This window comes from Protopterus annectens, chromosome 6.part0 (genome assembly GCF_019279795.1).
Source record: "Protopterus annectens isolate FY-2018-M chromosome 6.part0, PAN1.0, whole genome shotgun sequence".
NCBI lineage: Eukaryota > Metazoa > Chordata > Ceratodontiformes > Protopteridae > Protopterus > Protopterus annectens.
In genome coordinates, this window is record NC_056737.1 from 1,297,813,093 (window position 1) to 1,297,834,583 (window position 21,491).

Here is a 21,491-nt window from a genome sequence, read left to right on the forward strand (position 1 = left end):
TGGACAGGGCTAAGATAGATTTAGTAAAATGGTTGTTAAATTGAGAAGCTATGTCTAGGGTATTGTTAGTATAGCTGGGTGCTGGAGTAGTGGTTTTGCCTGGCTTTACTAGGGAGTTAATGACATGCCAGAATTGTTGTGGATTAGTTGAATATTTCTTTTGGGCGCTAAGAAAATAGTTTTGTTTGTTTATTTTGGATTCAGCCTTGGCCTTGTTTCTAAACTGTTGATAGTATTGCCTGGAGCTAGGGGGTTTGTCAGTTTTCCAGGCTTTATCTCTAGCTTTTAGTAAGGCTCTGGTGTCCCTATTTAGCCAGGGTGCGTAGTTGGCTTTAACTCTGATCTTTCTGCTGGGCACTAGACTGTTAAGGATGTTAGAGAAGGTAGTATTGAAGTAGTCTACTGCCTGGTCTAACCCAAGTGTCCGTAGTGGTTCCCAGTTGCAGTGGCTTAGGACAGTATTTAGGTATTGTGGGGTAAGGTTACGGTCATCTCATACAAATGTGTAGACTACTGGTTTGGGGTGATTGGAGTGTTTGTGGAGCAGGAAGGTGGGGAGATGATCACTTGGGTCATCTGGGAGACAGCCTACTGTATAGTTTTGTTTGGGATAGTTGGTTAGTGAACAGTCCAGTATGAATTCTTTCTTTGTTTTCTCATCTATTCTAGTTGGTTCTTCAATTAGTTGAGAGAACCCATATAGATTGATATGTGTAGAGGGGCTGCTGGAGTTACAGGCTGCCCAGTCAGTGTTAAGGTCTCCTAGTAGGATTGTTTCCTGAGGTAGATTGTCCTTTGTCCAGTGTAGGACGTCTTCTATTATGAGTGAGTTGTTGCCTGGAGGTATGTAGCAGCATATTATATTGATCTTCTTGGTGTTTCTTATGGATAGGACAGAAAATAGGACTTCAGCATTTTGAAAAGTGGGTGATGTGGTGTGCAAGAGCTGGAGGTTAAGGGTGTTTTTAAAGAGAATGGCTCCTCCTCCTCCTTTCCTGTTTGTTCTATCATGGATTTAATTTATCTGTAAACAGAGCAACATGAGGAGAAAGGGCCAAAAGAACTTGAGAAAGTTTTATGTGCAGTGCTATTCCATCATCTGCTGGCATTATTCCTTCTGTTTCCAAGGGTAGACCTGCTCATTCAGATCTGTTGTAATTTTCTTTTATTTGCACATATACATGCCTTACATATGTGTGTGTCTGTGTTCAGCAGTACACCACTCCTAGGGTAAAACTGTACAAAGACCAATGCAGTTCCGAGCTGGTATGGTAACTGGCACTGTTTTACAGTGTTTTCTCCTTGCATTTTCCTTATTACCCATTCTGTACACTACTCATTTACATTTCATTATCATTTAGCATTCCATGACTGCTGTCACTGTGCGTTCATTTCACAAGTACGTTTCTGGCACTACTCAGTGTAGTTGGTGAGCAGGAGTAGTTTGCTCTGTTAAAGACATGAAGCAACACGCTGACATGCTGTACTTTGTTTGCATATCTGTATTGGTGTGTGTGTGTGTGTGTGTGTGTGTGTGTGTGTGTGTGTGTGTGTGTGTGTATTCATGAATACAGACATGCTTGCAAGCATGCACAGTGTGTGTGCATTTACATTTCTTGGAGGGGTAGGTGGTGCATAATTTGCTGTGGCTGTGTCAACCCTGGATCTGGTAGTTGTGGTGTCATAAAAGTGCAGTGTTTTTTTTCCTTAGGTGCTTTTTCTCCCTCTTCCTGCCCATCTTCAGGTCACCCTTTTCAGACCCAAGTCCATTTATTTACTTACGGTTGAGTGGATTCCTACAGATCCCGTAGCGTTAGATGCATCGAGAGGGTCCACAATCCCGGCACACATTGAGCTGTTAGCTGCTGTGAGTGGCATCTCAAGAGTGAGAGTATTTTTGTATACAAACCCTACCCCTTCCCCTCCGCTTGGGTTGTGACGTGGGCATCTTCTTCACTGTTAGGACTGCCTATGCCCCTTCGTCAGTTCACAAGCATTCCTTTATGTGACTGACAAGGTCTACCGTCACCTGCTTGATTGGCCATGTACATATTGTTTTTTTACCAGCCTCCAACCTGTCGACTCTGTCCCACTCCTGTGGTAGTGATTGATGCAGCCTATGCCAGCTGGGACCCACACCTTCCACCCTCCCCAGCATGGGCATACCAGTCCTTCCAGCCATAACGTCAAGTAGCCTGGCTGCTAATCAAAACTAGGTCACCTGGACTGCAGTCAGGGATTCCTCCCTGTATGCGACTGGTGTGGCTTAATCACAGTGGATTTTCTCAGAATTGTTCATCCTTGTTAACTGTCATTTAATGCCATTTAATATGGCAGTTTTGCTGCACAAATTGTTTCTGAATTATGCTACTGCTGTTATTCATCCTAAACAGTCCATATGTACTGCACACCGTTGCTAGTTTGGTGTGCAGTAACAGTGCTCCTGCAGCCTTGCCATGATGTTATTTTTGAGTCACACTGAGCTATATTTTGTGTTGTTGCAGTGCACTGGCCCCATACAGTTTGTATCATGCCCATGAATGTGTCTTTCCTTCACTACTACCTGTTGCACATATTTTACAAACTGTCAGAAGTGTAAACATTTTCCATTGTCTTGGAGACTGTGATCAGGCACACCAAATGTCTAGTGCAGTTTATCAAGTGAAACTGTGTTTATTTCTTTGTTTTTCTAGAATGTTAATCACAAATCCTAAGTATTCCATTGCATGTGATTCTGTTGTTTCATTTTTTAATTTCTGAAAAATGTTTGATTTTTTTTCCTTTTCTCTTTTCTCTAACCTTCATAGAACTGGGAAGCTGAATAACCATTTAGAAGCTGCTATACATGAGGCTATGAGTGAACTAGATAAAATGTCCGAGAATGTAAGTTTTTTGCTTCACATTATTTTTGTGCAGTGTATGTGTAGTGGTGAAAAGTTTGAGCTGCTAACAGATTCCATCCATGATCAAAGTTTGAGTCATCTTGGGAATAGGTACTGTTTTGATTTGTGATCTTAAATTTTTATGCTTGTACCTCTGTTTTTTTAGTAAACTTTTGTCATTACCAAGTTGAAAACTGACAATATCAGATTAACGAAACAAAAATAACTGAATGTGTTCATCATATGGATCACTGCTCCAGTAGCCTTAGCTGTATGGGTTATATCCTGTCAAGGATAACAGTTGGCCAGCTTCCAGAGCTTCAAGGCACATTCCACTGGCCAAACTGTCAGGCAGCTCGAGCTGACCTGACTAAAAGACAAGTTTGGGTGTCAAGATTTTCAGAACTTTACTGCCACTGAAGAGTATGTTCCTGTAAGGCTTTCAAGGATTGAGGGTCGGTTTGATGCTGTTCCTTTCCTGAGAAGATAAGTTTCTTTGGGGGGGGACGTCCATTTTCTAAATATTGTTTGTTTTAGAATTTTAAAGGGAGGTGTTTTGCGTTTTAATGGACTGTCTCGTACTTTTAAACTGTAACAGTCTTTTTTCCTGTCACTTAAAAAAGTTGTGTAAAATAATTGAAAACCATTTTTCTGTGGAGAAAGTGTGTTTTGGGGCTGGTAAAGTGTTTTAAATTGCTTTTCATGTGTTTTCTGTGACAAAAAATGAATTTTAAAGACTTGTCATTTTACCAGCTTTTTATTCTCCTCTTCCCAGGTTAAGAGGCACCATTTTCGGCTTGACCCTGGAACAAGCTAACAATCCCATGGTTGTTTCTTCTTCCATCCACAAAAAGAAAAAGTTGATCAGTCTTTGATGCTACAAAGGCTAGCAGTTTGCCTCAGCCACAGATAGGTGACTCTGCTTCGGCCATTTATTGTACTTCAGACTACTCATTTTTTAAACCAGATCCCTTTGGTGTAACACTTACAGCAGGTGTGGACTGAGAGTTACCCCTGTCATGTTCAGCTGTTCGGGTCCTCTCAGTGGACAAGAGAGAGACACTTTTGTTGATTGTAGGAAAGGGAACAGGGCAGGCTGCTCTGTTGCGTCAGAATGCTGTCCATCCGTGGGGAGGCTGCTGTTGCCATTTGTAACATGGTTGACCCTATTTTTGCTATCAAAAAGAAACAGAAAAATAAGCTTGCAACCACTACTCCTCAAATGTCTTTAGACAGGAATAGTTTACTGAGCCTAACTCCGGGTTTAATTCAGGATCTTCTTGTTACGTAGTTGTTGGTAAAAGAAAGAGGGACCTCTTTTCGTGAAGAGATTCAAGATTCTGAATCTAAACAGGAAGATAAAGGGACAGGTGCAATATTTTCTTCTCACTTCTGATTCGGACTCATGTCAGCTCAGTCTCTGATACTGCTTGTGGGGGGGGGGTCTCTTTCTCAGAGACTAATACTAGAATGTGCCAGGGTTTTCAGAACACTGAGTATCCCAGTAACTCAGAAAATGCCATGAGTTATTACAGAAAGCAGTTCGGAACCTACACCACTTCCTCCTGTTCTGTCTGCTCTAGAGGATATGTGTATTACTGGCTGCAATTTTCCTGATAGCCATCTGCCCTTAAAAAAGCAGATAGGATGTATACATTTCATCCGTCTTTTAAGTTTATGTACACTATTTCCTAACCTGGCTCAGCAGCTGTAGCTTTAGTTGTTCATACTGCTGGTAGGGGGGGGTGGCTTAATGGTTAAGGTGTTTGCCTTACAAACACAAGATGCAGGGTTTGAGTCTCACAAGGGATAATTGGCTAGGCTTACAAAGGGCAGTTAGCCTAGTACTAACCTATGAACCTAAACACTTAGTTGATTCCAATCGTACTCTTTCCGATGAGGATAAGGGAAAGTATACTTTCGCATCTTTGATTTTCAGAATTATGAATTGGCAGGCTCATATGTTCTGACTAATTGTGAAAGTATGAGGAATGTTTTATCTGCAGTTTCTTTCTGTGAGGAAAAATCTGGTTTAAATAATTTAGTTTCTTGTATTGCACAGGTCAGTACTTATTGTTTACAGTGTGTGTATGACACTGTTGATACTTCTTCCATGGCTATAGCCACTGGTACTCTTTTGAGGAGGTTTACATGGCTACATTCTCAGAAACCTCCCAGATTATGTTACAGATCACATTTTAAATTTCCCTTTGGATAAAAATTTAGTTTTTGCCCCCTCTGCTGCAGAGGTGATCAAAAAGTGTGATGAGAGGGGTAAGCTGATTCATCCAGATTTCAGACGTTTCTTAAGGTTTTCTTTGTCTTGCTCTCATTATCAGTTCTCTGCCTTACCATTTGGCCTATCCACTGCACCGAGAGTGTTCACAAGGTATCAAGCTGCAGTTATAGCTCACTGCAGGCCACAGGGTATCCAGTATTTTCCATATTTAGACAACTTGCTTACCTTTGCAGAGTCTAAAGTGTCAGGAATCTCTCTGTCTAGTAAGAGAGCTCTTGCACAAGCAGGGATTCCAAGTGTACATTAAAAAGTCTTTTCAACACTTTCTCTTAAGATTGTGCTCCTTGGATGTCAACTAAACACCTTAGTTCAGAGAGTTTTTCATCCACAGGAAAAATAGATCTGTATCTGTGTGTGTTTTTCTAAGGTTTTCCACTCAAACTTTAGTTACTGCGAGGGAATACCTCAGGATTATGGGTCTCATGGCTTCTGTGATTGTCACAAAACCCCTGATAAGATGCCACATGAGAAAGATGCAGTGGTATCTCAAGTTTGTTTGTTCCCAGCACCAACACACTTTATCTTTTTAAATCGCAGTACTGGGGTTTGTCAGAAGAGGAATAATTGGCAGAAACAACATATATACTTAAATCCAGATATCCCCTTCTCCCTCCCTGTTCCAGAGTAGTTAGCCACGACAGATGCCTCGGATTTTGCTTGAGGAGCAGTTTCAGGAGGGGATGTGTGGGATACTGTGGACAGACACAAACATATAAATATCAAAGATATGCTTGCCATGATCAAGGCACTTAACTCTCTGAATCTTCTTTGGTCTCCAAGACCTCTTCAAGTTGTACATACAATACCATAGTCATGTGGTACATCAACAAATGGGAGGGGGGATCAGGTCATACCCCATTTGCAAACTAACCATGTTAGCTCGGGATATCGCGTCACAACACCGTCTCACTCTATGGACATCCTACATTCTGCCAGTGCAAAATTGTTTGGCAGAAAAGCTGAGCAAGACCAGGCAGTCTCTCTTGAATGGAAACTAGATCAGGGGTCTTCCAAGATTTGATCCATCTGTATGGAATTCCTCAAGGAGACCTCTTTGCCTCCTCCCTAAACAGTCATTTGGCAAGATTCTGTTCTAGGATTCCATACAAGACGGTTTAGAAGACAGATGCCTTTTCTTTTCATTGGACGAGAATGCTCCTTTATGCTTTTCCACCCTTTCCATTAATATCCAGGGTACTGCTGAAGATTCAGAAGGAATCCCACAAGATCATTGTGGTGACTTCCTTCTGACCCAGGCAACCATGGTTTTCCCTTCTTTTGGAGGCTGCCAAGGGCAATTGCCACAAGCTTCCTCACAGACTGGATCTACTCACACAAGAACAGAGGTGTTTGATGCACCCCAACTTCAGTCAACTGACTGGATGATTGGGTCTTACTTCCTTTTAAGCACCTGTTTGCTGAGGACATCCAGCAGGTACTAACAGAAGCAAGAAAGTCTGCTACTAGAAAATCATATGTTAGTAAATCAAAAAAGTTTTCTAGCTGATGCAGCAGCATAACCAGCACCCATTCGGGGCTAGTTGATGTCCTTCTATTCCTCTGTTGCAGTATTCTTACTGTGGGATTTCCCTCCTCAGGCGACCTGATGTTGGCTCCTATACAAAAGCTTAAGCATGGTTGCTGTAGGTGCATGGAGCATCACACATAGGGCCATAAACCAGAGACCTTAAATGTGATGTCTGCACGCACATCGTTCGCTTCACTTCTGCTATAGAAGACGTCTGAAAAGCTAAGTACCCCGTTGGGGAAACCTTACGTTCTTTTTGCTTGAGCTTGGTTAGCTGTATTTTATATTAGCCAATATCAGCTAAAAAGGGCAAATGCCATTGCAGGCATCATATACCGCATAAGGATACCCACGACCATTGCGTCTTTTGTCTTGGGAAGGAACACGATTATACGGCATGGTCCATTTGCAAATCTTTCATACCGAAGACACTCTGCAGCTGTCTGGCCACACTAAATTTATATTTAGCGAACCAACATCTCAAAAGCTTGTGCTTAGAATGAACCCTGAATTGGCTGTTCTGACTGAACCACCATGGAGAAAAGCCAAAGTTTCCAGGCCTACTTCCATTGCCTCTCCTCCATCAGACATCCTGCCAGCTTCTGATGTAGGAGTTGTGGGACATCCGACAGAACCGACTACTTCAGCAGCTCCCACCGAGGAAGCCGCTTCAGAAGTTGCGGCCTGCACGTCCATGGAGATAGCCCATAAGTCGGTTCCTACTGACGTCAAGGGGGAACCAGGAACAGTCGGTTGGCCTTCGGAGACTCCTACTCCTGAGACTCAAGCTTCTGAGTCTAGGCCTTCTCCCAAATCAATGCCTACTAAACATAAACAGAAAGCTAAACGTCTGACTTCTACCCCTGAAGGAGTCCCCTGACTGGCAGTCCTTCACTAACTCCCTGATGCAGGCCTTTATGGCCTCAGGCCACAGGCTCTACTCCCTCCACTATACCTGTGCTCAGACCTAGGCCTGCCTGTGCCATTTCTCTCCCCTTGTAGACTACCTAAGAAGGAGAGGAGGGACTAGAACCTTACTACTCTTCCTCTGAAGAGTCCATTTTTTATGCATCCCAGATTGCCTCCCCTTTAGAATATTATTCACCTGATGAGGAATCTGTTGAAGGGGACTCGCCTCAAGAGGACATTACCTTTGGTGAAACAATAACAAAGATGAAAGAGTACTTTAAATGCAACACTACTCAGATGACTGACACCCAGAGGAGGTATTTTGAACTCCTTCAAGTGGAGTCTCCCTCCCAGTCAGCCATCCCACCAGTCCTACCTGCTTATCTGGATGCTTTTACCTCTGCACCTAAAGGACCAGACAGGTTTTATAAGGTTCCTGATGAGCAAAAATTATTAGTTAAACCCCCCCTTGGCAGACCCTGCAATTATTGCTGTCTCTCCAGACAGGCAGTCCAGACTTATTCCCTCTGCATCTCTTTTGCCTAGTGATAAAGACAGCAAAACCATGGAAAAGATTGGTAAAACGAATATACCTCCTCCACCCTGATCTTACATGCTATACATTACCAGACACATATAGTTAAATATGCACTGGACCTTGTCTCAGAAGCATCTAATCTCCTGGCTGCCACACCTGACTGCCCTACCAAATCAGACACAACATCCAAATTGTCACTGACTTCACAGGTAGCCAGACATTCAATTATAGGTTCATAGATTCTTACTTGGCTAACTGCCCTTGTGGGCCATTTTAAGCCTAGCCAACTACCCCATGTTAGAATCAAACCCTGCACCTTGTGTTTGTAAGGTAAACAATCTAACCATTATGCCAACCTCCCAATTAGGTGCAGGTATGATGCTGCAGAGGCCTCTGCTAGGTCAGCAGCTTCTGCTTCCGTTTTCAGCAGATACTCTTGGCTGCACCTACAACCTCTTCCAGAAGACATTAAAACTAAGATTATGAATACCCCCTTAGATCATAACCTTTTGTTTGGAAAACCGTCTGCAGAGCTTTTTAAAAATCTGCAGGAGAAAAGCAAAGAACTGCAGGACATCAAGCATTTGCTTGTGTCCCCTATTCCAAAGTAATACAGGAACTACCCTGCGAAAACCCCTTTTGTCAGGAGAACCCCTTCCTCTGCCACCCCTTTTTCCTCCAGATAAGGAGGGGAACCAGAAGGCAAAAATTCTCCAGATCTGTCACCCCTCAACCAAGTCCTAGACAGTCCTTTCAGGACAGAAATGCACCCAACAATGCATGACTGCCTTGCCCACCTATCCCACTGTTTAGCCATCTGGATAACCATCACTTCAGACCAATGGGTACTGAGTGTTATCCAAAACAGATACTTCCTTTCCTGGAGGGGAAAGCCCATCCCAAAGCCCATTCCCCCCCCCCCCCCCCCAAAAACCAAATTCAACTCCTGCTACAAATTCTTCTAGATCTCCAAAAACTAGGAACAATAAAACCTGTTCCTCCTGGGCAGAAAAGGATTTTACTCAAGACTCTTTCTGGTCCCCAAAAGGGATGGTCCTTGGAGACCTATACTGGATCTGTCTTTCCTGAACCTATTTCTAGAAGTGCCGCCTTTCAAAATCCTCTCCCTCCCAACCCTACACCCTCTTATCCCAGTCCAGGCCTTCATGGCCACTCTGGATCTAAAGGAGACTTACCATCATATCTCCATAAATTCCTCCCAACAGAAAATGTCTACATGTTTTTGGACCGTGCTCTCACTTTCAGTTTACAGCCTTGCCCTTTAGTTTGTCTACAGCACCCAGAGTGTTCACAAAATGCCTAGCTCCAGCCATTGCTTACTGCAAGACCCAAACCTACGTAGACAACATTCTACTAGCAGAGACAGAAACACGTCTCAGAGATCACCTCAGGTTCACTACCACCCTTCCTCAAAACCTGGGCTTCACCGTCAATTTAAACAAATCCTCCTTGCTCCCTCAGCAAGACAACATTTTTTTGGGCTGCAGGATCAGGACAGATCTAATGCAGGCCTTTCTCTCACAGGAAAAGGTCCACTCCCTTTCCACTCACTTTCAAAACCTTTTACTGGAATCTCAGATTTCTGCAAAACAATTCCTTCAACTCCTGGGATTTATGGCAGCCACCATTCCCATGCTTCCCTTGGCAAGAATGCATATGCGGAAGTTCCATTGGTACCTGGAGAACATGTGGTCACAACACTTACACTCCTTAGAGAAGCAAATCCCATTTCTGCCCTGCCTCAAATCAGAGCTAAGGTGTTTAATTCAACAAACTTGTCACAACCTGGGAATGCCTCTCCAAATGCCCTCCACAAACCAGTTCATCTACACAGATGCTTCAGACCTAGGGTGGGGTGCCACCTGCAAGGACTTCAGAGCTCAGGAAATTTGCAGTCCTGCCTTTCAAAAGAAAAATGTCAGTATCAGGGAGATGACTGTAGTTCTCCTACCCCAGGAGGCTTTTCTTCCTATCCTCCACCCGGGACTCCTTCTAATATTCGCAGACAACACCACAGTCATGTGGTACCTCAACAAACAAGGAGGAACCAAAGCCTATCTCCTTTGCAGAATAACCCTACAAATCTGAGAAATCGCCTACAGGCACAACCTGTCTCTGCAGGCCTCATACATACCCTCTCAGGACAACAAACAGGCAGATCTTCTAAGCAGAACATCTTCTCTACAGTATGAGTGGATGCTGAACAGGGAAACCTTTCTAGGCATTGTCCACCGGCTGGGGCACTCCTCAAGTGGATCTCTTTGCCTCTCCCAAGAACAGACAGTTGACCAACTTCTGCACCTAGGATCACTCCCCACTAGCCTGGAGAGTAGATGCCTTCAGCATTCCTTGGAAGAGACTGTTTCTCTATGCCTTTCCCCCCTTCCCTCTAATTCAGAAGATCCTACTGAAAATCAGGAAGGACAGACCAAAAATCTTGTTGGTGACCCCCTACTGGCTAAGGCATCACTGGTTCCCCCTACTTCACTCACTAGCCAAGGGCAATCGCCACAAGTTACCGCACAAGGTGGTCCTTCTCACACAACAGAAGGGGTCCCTAATCCATCCTCCCCTACAGATGTTAGCACCAACACTCCGGGTGATAAACTTCTAATCCCTTTTAGACACCACTATTCAGAGGACATGCTTACAGTCCTGAGGGAGGCCAGGAAACCTGCTGCTAGAAAATCATATGTATCAAAATGGTGTCTAAGTAAAGACAGGGACCCCAGCCAGGCTGACCCTTCCCTAGTCCTTGCATATGTGTGTGAACTCATTAAGGATGGCCTTTCTTTACTCCTCAGTGAAAGTACATCTTTCAGCCATATCTGCCTGCCTGCCTCTAGACTCCCCTTTACTATCCAGACTAGATGTTAAACTTTTCCTGAGAGGGGTCTTACACATCAGACCACCTAGAAAACCCATCCCGCCACCCTGGGATCTAAAATTTGTCCTGGAGAAACTAACACTTAGCCCCTTTGAACCGGCTAGTAATGCTACTTTACAACTCTGTACATGGAAAAGTGTACTGTTGGTAGCCATCGCCTCTGCTAGGAGAGTGTCAGAGTTACAGGCACTCGTGGCCTGCACCCCTACACGGTCTTCCACAAGGACAGGGTGACCTTACGCACTAACCCTTCCTTCATGCCCAAAGTGAACAAGCTGTCCTTAAATCAATCTATTCATCTGCCTACCTTCTTCCCCTTTCCAGCTAACAAGAATAAGAGGATTCTCCATTTCCTGGATGTGCACAGACAACTTAGATTCTACCTAGACAAAACTAAACCCTCCAGAAAATCTGAACAGTTTTTTTTTTGTCTCCTTCCACCCCAGGGCTATAGGCAAGGCAGTTTCCCAGCAAACTACTTCAGGATGGATCAGAAAATCCATTTATTTCTGCAACTCACACCATGGCAAACCTTTACCCCAGTGGGGGGTAAGAGCTCATTCCACCAGATGTATGGCTACTTCCAAAGCCTTCCTCAATGGGCTTAACACAGCTTCCATTCTAGAAGCTGCCACCTGGTCCACTATTCACACATTCACCTAACACTACAAACTAGATACGTCTCCACAGCCAGGGCAGGCTTTGCTAGGAAACTCCTGCATGGGTTTCTGGAATATTCCACCTCTACCGCCACCCTTATCTCTTACTAGCTGTGGTACTCTCCCACAGTAAGAATACTGCAACATAGGAATAGAAGGACATAGAATATTTGTGTAAAGTCTTACCATAACCATAGATGTCCTTCTCTTCTATATTGCAGTATTCCATCCCTCCCACCTTCCCCCTGCATTACATTGGACTGCTAACCTAGCTCTCTTAGATTTTAGGAAGCTCTACCCTTAACCAAGAGCAACTAGCCAGCATATGACACTTGACTCTTCTAGCTGGCCATCACTTATTCCCCTCTTAAGACCGTCTGTCTGGCCTTCAAGTTCCGAGGTCTGTGCGTGCAGACATCACATTTAAGGTCCCTAGTTTATGGCCCTACGTGTGATGTCCCATGCACCTACATCAACCAGGCTTAAGCTTTTGTATAGGAGCCGACGTCAGGTCGCCTGAGGCGGGAAATCCCACAGTAAGAATACTGCAACATGGAAGAAAAGGACATCTATGATTATGTTAAGATTTTACATAACTATTCTTTCTCTGGTTTGCCAGTATTTGTGTAAATTACAATCCTATGGCCTTTCTTATTCCTTTACTGTGGTTCATTTATCGGCCATTTCAGCATGTCTATCCATGGATCATCATCTTTCAGTAGTCTCATGTCAGAATGTTTTTGAAACTGGGTTTGCACAAGCAGCCCCCTCTCCTTGACCTATTAATTTTGTGTTATAGATAGTAACACATCCTCCATTTGTACCAGCTAACCTTTCTGACTTTTGAGGTTCTTAACATGGAAAACAGTTTTACTGATTGCTCCAACATCTGCAAGAAGATTATCTATCTTAGTTGCATGCTCTTATGGCTGGGCTGGTCAGCCCTGTGTCATTTTCCTCAGGGACAGGGCTTTTTTTTTTTTTTTTTTTTTTTTTTTTTTTTTTTTTGAGAACTCATCCTTCTTTTATTCCTAAAGTTATATCTGAGTTTACATTAAGCCAAACTATCTATCTCCCTGTTTTCTTTCCTGAACCTAAAAATGAGGGAGAAAGCATACACTGTACTATGGATATCCACAGACAGCTCTGGTACTGTCTTGACAGAATTAAATAAATCTTTCAGATCTTTGGATCATTTGCTCATTTCTTGTGAAAGTAAGAAGGGGCAGCCTGTGTCAAAACACACTGTTACCAAATGGTTGTGTAATGCCATTACTTTTTGTTATACTCACTGTAACAAAACTATTCTAGGCAGGGTCAAGACCCACTTTACGAATGTCTTGGCTTCATCTATGGCTTTTCGGAAAACACTGGATTGTAGAAGTATTCTAAAAGCTGCTACTTGGTCCTCTGTATATACTTTTGCAGAGCACTATAAGCCTGGTTCCTTCTCTAGAACCATTCTGCAGGATTTCCTAGACTCTTCTCCTTCTATAGTAATCTACAGTTAACTATCATTTGCCCGTTCTCACCTTGTGCGATTTATTGGTTGAAAGAACCAAATGAGCAAAAAAACAAAAATGACTGACACAAATGTCGAACGCGGAAGTGAAGAATGTCGAATTCGGCATATTTCAAACGTTCTCCACACTTCCGCAAGTTGTTCTGTTACACACAAAACAAAGAATGTTTTTGCAGGGGGGACAAGCCCCCTGAATTCCCCACACCCCCTGCTGCTTATATATATAATTCCCCACACCCCCTGCTACTTATATATATATATATATATATATATATATATATATATATATATATATATATATATATATATATATATACAAACTCCAAGATCGCACTACAGTGAGGGAAAGGGTACATTTCCCAATCCCCACTATAGTGCGATCTGCATTAAAATGTTGAAATTCATAACAGTGAATGCTATAGTGCATTCACTGTTGTGCATTTCAGCATTTTTTTTTTGTTCTTTCCTAATGTCGAATTGGGCGTTCGGACTTAAGTAAATCAAACGCAGTCTGATCGCTGTTTTGATAGTAAACCTAATCTACTCATATAGCTAAGGCTACTGTAGCAGTGATCAGTATGATGAACATATTACAGTTCTGTAAGTAAGTTTACCATAACTGTAGATTTTCAAATGATCATTGCACAATATCCACTCCCTCCCTCCATCCCCCTTGTTTTTTTATGTGTTTTTTATGCCAGGGTGTGGACATTTAGTTTGTTGTTGTTGTTAGCATTGTCCTTTCAGGGCTCAGCCTCCCTCTGTCTATTGGCTGGAAAGCTCTGAAGGGCTTGGCACCCAAACGTGTATTTTAGTCAGCAAAGCTCGAGCTGCCTGACAGTTTGAACACACAGAAGGTCCCCTGAAGTTTTGGAAGCTGCCCAGCTGTTATATTCTTGGCAGGATGTAACCCATATTTCTAAGGCTACTGCAGCAGTGATCATTCAAAGATCTACTGTTATGGTAAGCTTAGTTACACAACTGTACTTTCTGTACCTATTTTTTTATTACAATTTGTTTTTTTTTACTCCCATAGGACCTTATTTAATGACTTCTTTATCTGCACCTAGTTGGCTTATTGGTTCTGGGGAAACAGGCATTCGCAAGCTATGCAAAATCTCTTAGACCTGTTTGTTCCTGCCTATGAATCCCAGTGGTCAATTTGTTACTAAGCTAAAGTCTGATGTTAAGGAATGGGCCAGTTTGCTGTTCCTGCAGAGAAGCCTATCCTGTTCCCATGGGAACAAGCCCCTGGGCATCTTTTCCAAGCTCTGCTGTTGCTGTATTCCAAGTGGAGGTATACCTTCACACACTAGTTTCCCCTTGGTTATAGTGCAAGTACACTGGGATAGTCCAGGCTCACAACCCTGAGACACAACTAGGTGTAAAAACCTGGTGCTTTTGATAGGAGCATGCATGCAGTTACCAGACATGTTGTGCAGTTTACAGATTCTGAGGTGGCACTACAATCCCCCAAATCTGCATGAGTCCAGGGGCTTGCTCACAGAGAACAAATAATAACAGAGTGTTGAGGTGAAGTTGTATAATGTTCTTTGTGTTTCACTGTTGCAGTCATTATATTTGGGTAATCTGCTGGCAGGTTGCCCTCTGTCGGCCTGATTAACAAAGTCTTGGGTCCTGCGTCAGTTGCTGTCCCTTCTTCCATGACGTCAGGTCGTCAGGGGTATAAAACATGCAGCCGACGTCATTACCTCAGTCTTTCTTACCGTGCGGTGCCCAAAGCAGAAGCAGTTTGCAAGTGCCGGTTTGCCGACTCCTGAAATTTTCTTTTTTGAGTTTCAGAACCGAAGTCTTCAACTTAATGCTAAGTACCCCGTTGGGGAAACTTTTTCTTCCTCCTTACCGTTGTCAGTAAAAGTTAATAATTGCGTTACTTGTGGGAAGCAAATACCTCATAAAGATTTTCATTTCTACTGTATTCCTTGCCTAGACCCTGACCACAACGTACCTTGCTGTCGGTTTTGTGCTTTATTTAATCAGCGCACTGTCCGTCATCGGTACATTTTTGCCTCTAAATATTTCGGTTCTCGATTTAATTATCCAGAAATGACGTTGGTTAGCCATCCGACTACCGGAGTACTGAAAAACGCAAAGAAAAAGACAGAGATAGGCTGTTGAGGTCCAAAACTGCCGACACTTCTCCTAAGCCAGTAGCCAGTTCGCTGGTACTCGGTGAGGTGCTTTTGCAGCCCCTGATACCTGCTACTTCTATTTCGCAGGCCTCTACGGAGACCCATTCGGAGTCTGGTATGCCGTGAGATGCTTCACCTGTGGAACCCGCAAATGTCTCTACCTTGGATGTGTCCAGACCCGCTGTGCAGGCACCGGCTTCTGAGGGTATATTCAGGCCTACAGACTTGCATGTTAAACCGACTCCACCTTCAATACTAAGGCCTAAATCTCGATCTAGGTCTAAAAAACTGACGCCCAGGCCACATGTTCAGGCCCCTATGCCTAAAAAACAAATGATCAAAGTGGCTGAAGATTTAATTACTTTAATCAGGGGCAGTCAACCCCCCCCCCCTTCTAAGAGGCCTAGGGCTGAGTTTAACTATGGATCTTCTGAACAGGACTCTGTTTCTTCTGACTCTTCTAATGACCTGTATTTGTCCATACCTACTTATGAGGATTCTGATGCAGAGGATTCCATTCCCTTTGCCCCCCCCCCCCTGAGGACTTTTCTTTTGGGGAAACTTTACATACCTTAAGGGAGCATTTCCACTGGGAAAGTTAGGAATTTTCTGAATCCAAAAAGAGGCTTAGGGATTTCCTTCTTCTTCCTCAGCATAGGCCTTTGGCTATACCTCCTGTACTAGACATTGTTGATGTGTTTTCAGAATCCAGTATGACCCCTGATTCCCTGCCTCCAGCTCCTAGTAAACCAGACAGATACTACAGATGTTCTTCATCTCACATTGCTGCAGTCCTTACATATGGGTAGTCCGCTGTCCTCGGTCGGCCCGAATACCAAAGTATTAGGCTGACGTCGGTCAAGGCGCTTAAAACTGACATCAGAACGTCAGGGTACAAAAGCGCATGACCGACGTCACATCCTCAGTCTTTTTTGCCGCATGGTCCGATGCAGAAGCAGCGTTGCAAGTGCCGTTCGGCGTTCTGAAATTTTTCGAGTTCGGAGTTTCAGACCGAATCCAAGTTGGCTAAGTACCCCGTTGGGGAATATTTTGGTTTTTTCTTGCCTCAGTGTATTACCGGATGTCAGAAAAAGTGAATAATTGTATTTCTTGTGGGAAACAGATACCGCATAGGGATTATCATTCTTTGTGCATTCCTTGTTTGGGGCCTGAGCACGACGTAGTCGGGTGTCGCTTTTGTGCCAGGTTTAATAAGCGCACTATTAAGCGAAGGTTAGACTGTGCTAGGCTGGTCTTCGGAAAGCGGTGCAATTATAACATGCCGTCGGATACTCCGACGCCCGCTTCCACGAAGAAGCGCAAAGACAAAGCGGTTAAACCCAGGCAAGATGAGTCGTCCGTTCCAGACGCCGGTTCTTTAGAGGCTTCAAGGGAACCGGTGGTTCCTATGGAGGCTTCTCTGGAGTCTCAGGGGGAGACCTTGATTTTGCAGGATGTGGCCTCTCCAGAGGCAGGCCAGGCTGAAGGGGCTTCTCAGGTTTCTGTACTCCCCTCCCTTCCCAGGGTGGTTAGGCCCTCTCCTTCTGTTTCCAAGGCTTCTTCCAGAGGCAGGCCAGGTTTAGCTTCTGTTGGTGTCTCTCCTAGTTCAGCAGGGTCTGTGCCTCAGAAGCACATGCTTAAAATGGCAGAAGATTTGATTACTCTGATTAGAGGTTCTATGCCCCCTCCTGATAAGAGGCCTAGGGTGGAGCCAGAGTTGGAAAGTTTTGAACAGGCTTCGGATAATTCAGAGTCTTCGGCTGAAGACTTACAGGAGTACACTCCTTATTCTGATTATGATGCAGAAGATTCCACTCCTTCTGCTTCTCCTCCAGAGGATTTTTCTTTTTCAGAGACACTTCATTCTATGAGGGAACATTTTAAGTGGGAAGGTCAGGACTTCTCTGATTCACGGAAAAGGCTTAGGGAATTTTTGTTTTTACCTCAACATAGGCCCTTAGCTATACCTCCTGTTCTGGATATTGTGCAAGATGTATTTTCAGAGGCTTCACTGAACCCTGATTCTCTGCCTCCTGCGCCTGTTAAACCGGATAGGTATTACAGGGTGCCTGAGGCTCATAAATATCTCTATAAGAGTCCTAGGGCGGACCCAGAAACTATTAGCCAGGGACCTAAGGGTGTCAGGGCCTCTGTTGTAAAGAATCTGGTTCCTCTAGATAAAGAGGCCAGAGCTTTGGATAGATGGGGAAAGAAGGTCTATACATCTTCTACCTTAGCAATGAGGGCTTTGAATTGCCAGTTTCATATGTTGAAATATCAGAATTTTCTTCTTTCTCAATTGAAATCTAAGGTGGATGCTCTGGCCGAAGGCATTGAGTGTAAAGAATTACAAGATTTGGTGCATGTCTCTGAACAGGTGGGTAAGCATTCTTTACAGTGTGGTTTTGATGCCTTGCAGGCCTCTTCTAGGGTGGCTGCCACTGGTTCAGTTCTTCGCAGGCACGCCTGGCTTAAGGATCAGAATTTATCTGACCATGTTAAGACAAGGATTTTGGATGCTCCTTTGCAGTCTGAAGTGTTGTGTTTGGTCCACCTGTGGAGTCAGTCTTGAAGAAAATGGAAGACAAGGCTAAGTCTATGCAGACTGTTAAAGATTTTTTGCAAGTTCAGCCTCCGAAGTTTAGTAGAAATTGGCCTGCTAAGGGGTGGACGTATCCTTCTTCTGACTCTCAGTCTAGGGGTAGATCTAGACGTGGTAGGGGCAGAGCTCAAAGTTCCTTCAGACCTAGAACATGGAGTTCACCTGCACAATCTTCGAGTGAGGGCAGGGGCCAGTCCTTTCGTAAACAGGCCCAATGACCTACTGTTTCAGCTGCCAGATCCTTCTTGCCTGGCAGCACCTTTGGGAGGACAGTTGGCACTCTTCAAGGAAAATTGGATTTTAATTACCCAGGACAAATGGGTGTTGGATATCATACACCAAGGTTACAAGTTTTATTTCCATACCTTGCCTCCTTTCAAAGGCATGCCAGACGTTCCTCCTCAGCAAAGACTAGAGGCTCACAAACAGATTTCTCTACTACTTCAAATAGGAGCTATACAACCGGTCCCTCTGCCAGAAGTGGGCCTAGGATTTTATTCTCGCCTGTTTCTAGTACCGAAGAAAGGGAACACGTGGAGACCAATTTTGGATTTATCTATCCTCAACACATATCTGGACATTCCCAAGTTCAAAATGTTGACGTTACAACAGCATTTACCTCTGCTGGGCAAAGATCACTGGATGGTGACTCTGGATCTCAAGGAGGCTTACCTTCATGTTCCTATCAGGCCCGGTTGCAGGAAGTATCTGCGTTTCCGGGCTGGGACTTTTCATTATCAGTTCTCTGCATTGCCCTTTGGCTTATCTACTGCGCCCAGAGTGTTCACAAAGCTTCTGGCTCCAGTGATAGCTTTCTTCAGGCTAAGAGGAATACAAATCTATCCTTATTTGGACGATTGCCTGATTCTGGCTCAAGGAAAGGACGAACTTCTTCATCATTTACAGTATGTGATGGCAGTGTTAAGATGCCTAGGGTATTCTGTGAACGAAATAAAGTCCAGTCTAGTACCCTCTCAGGACATGTGCTTTCTGGGTGTGAGACTGAATACAGCATCCCAGATGGCCTTTTTGACCCCGGACAAACAAAAGAATCTTTCTCTTTATTTCCATCAATTGTCTCGTCAGTCCAGGCTGACTGCAAGGACAGTCCTTCAAGCCTTGGGGTTCATGGCATCTTGTATTCTGGTACTTCCCAATGCCAAACTGCATATGAGGAAGCTACAATGGTATCTCAAAATGTATGGACGCAACACTGCCAAGATATGGACACTGTCATTCAGATAATACCTTGCATTCAAAAGGAATTTTTGTGGTGGGCTCAGGAATGTCACCTAAACAAGGGACTCTCTGTGACCCGACCAGAGGCGAGTCAGATTCTAACGACAGATGCCTCAGACAAAGCTTGGGGAGCTCATCTAAATGGAAAATGGGTACAAGACACGTGGCCTGCCAGACTTCAACATTTACATATCAACTTGAAGGAGATGTTAGCAGTCCAATTTGCATTGATAGCTTTCAAGGATTTACTTCTTCCAGGGCAGGTGTTGATTCAAACAGACAACACAACTGTCATGTGGTACATCAACAAGCAAGGGGACACATTCTTACCCTCTATGCAGACAAGCAATGATTTTGTGGGAGACTGCTCTCAGTTTGCAGCTAAATCTTCAGGCAAGGTTTCTGCCAGGAGCACAGAACTCCTTAGCAGATGTGTTGAGCAGACAAATCATGGATCCCCACGAGTGGAAATTGGATCCTCATGTATTTCACAAATTGACAGTGTTATGGGGAACTCCAGACATAGATCTGTTCGCTTCTCCACTAAATTACCAGTTGCCAAAGTTTTGCACGAAAAGGTTTCATCCCACAGCTTGGAAAGTGGATGCTCTCTCATTCAATTGGAGCAATCTTCACGTGTATGCATTTCCACCACTGCCTCTCCTCCCAAAGGTACTCCTGAAGGTCAGACAGGACAAGCCAACCATGATTTTAATAGCTCCGGATTAGCCTCAACAGCACTGGTACCCATTACTGAGAAGTCTGGTACGGGAGCCTCCATGGCCTTTGCCTTCGATTCCACACCTGCTGTCTCAGGAGAACAGTCACCTACTCAATGTCAAACTTCAGTCTCTGCATCTAACAGCCTGGCATATTCTGTTTTAAACCCTGAAGGGTCTCAGCTTCCATAACAAGTTTTGAATGTTATTTTGGAGGCCAGAAGGCCTAGTACAAGGAAAGTTTACGCAGATAAATGGAGGAGATTTTTAATTTGGAGTACAGCAAAGGACTTTGATGTTTCTAAACCTAATTTAAGTGTTGCTCTTCAATACCTTACTGAGTTATTGGATAAAGGTTTGTCCTTCTCCTCTATAAAGGTTCATGCTGCAGCAATTTCTGCTCACTATGACTGTGACCCACCATTATTTTCTCATCCTTTGTTTAAGCAATTCCTTAGAGGGGCAAAGAATATAAGACCCCCACGTAGAGCTCCTACTCCTGCTTGGGATCTCAATTTTGTGTTGGAGAAACTCACTCTACAACCTTTTGAGCCTGCAGCTACTGCCGAGTTGAAATATTTATCATGGAAGACTGCTTTTTGTTGGCCATTACCTCTGTAGAAGGGTTTCTGAATTACAGGCCCTTATGACGGTTGAGCCTTTCTTAATTTTCCACAAGGATAGGGTATCTTTGCGTACTAATCCTTCCTTTATGCCTAAAGTGGTTTCTAGTGTGGCTTTAAACCAAACTATTCATTTGCCTACTTTTTATGCAAACCCCCAAAATAAAGGGAAAAGATTTTGCACACTTTGGATATACACAGACAGTTGCGATATTATTTGAGCAGAACTAAAGGGTTCAGGCAGTCTCAGCAGTTATTTGTTTCATTTGCTTTGGGTTCTCAAGGCAAACCTGTTTCAAAACAAACTATTTCTAAGTGGATTGGTTTTGTATTGCTTTCTGTTATTCCCATCATGGTAAGGAGATTCCAGCTGGGATTAGGCCTCATTCCACTAGGGCTACTGCCACTTCTACAGCTTTTTAAGGGGTGGCTACTAAAGATATTTTGGAGGCAGCTACTTGGAGTTCAGTGCATACTTTCTCTAAGCATTACCACCTTCCACTTTACTCTAAATCTAGGGCTGGATTTGCCACTGCAATTTTACAGGGCATTTTGGCAGCTCCTAATGCTTTATAGTTTAGCTATCCTCCCTTACCTCTGCTTTGGGATTCTACCCATATGTAAGGACTGCAGCAATGTGAGATGAAGAACATAGTACAGTTTTGTACCTACCATAAATGTAGATTTTCGAAGATCCACATTACATTACTGCAGTCCAATTTTCCCTCCCTCCTTCCCCTCTGTAGTTTCAGGTGGTTGTGTGGTTTGGGTTGTAAATATTGTAAATATGATTAGTGCAGGGGTGGTTGGTTGTTCTTTGCTGTTTCTTGGCTTTGGCCTTTCTCTTAAGGGCCTTCTGACATCTGGGGCAAGAAAAGACTGAGGATGTGACGTCGGTCATGCGCTTTTG

At 43.8% G+C, this 21,491-nt stretch overlaps 1 protein-coding gene across 3 annotated transcripts in view; it reads left to right on the forward strand.

Annotated features, from left to right (window-relative positions):
• The window catches only part of MBD5 (methyl-CpG binding domain protein 5), a 1,606,355-nt gene that overhangs the window by 1,445,955 nt on the left and 138,909 nt on the right, over positions 1-21,491 (forward strand). For all 3 annotated transcript variants that reach the window (XM_044074864.1, XM_044074862.1, XM_044074863.1), the window contains exon 11: positions 2,808-2,883. In XM_044074864.1, coding sequence (XP_043930799.1) covers positions 2,808-2,883 — 76 coding nt within the window. The remainder of the gene's footprint in view (positions 1-2,807; positions 2,884-21,491) is intronic.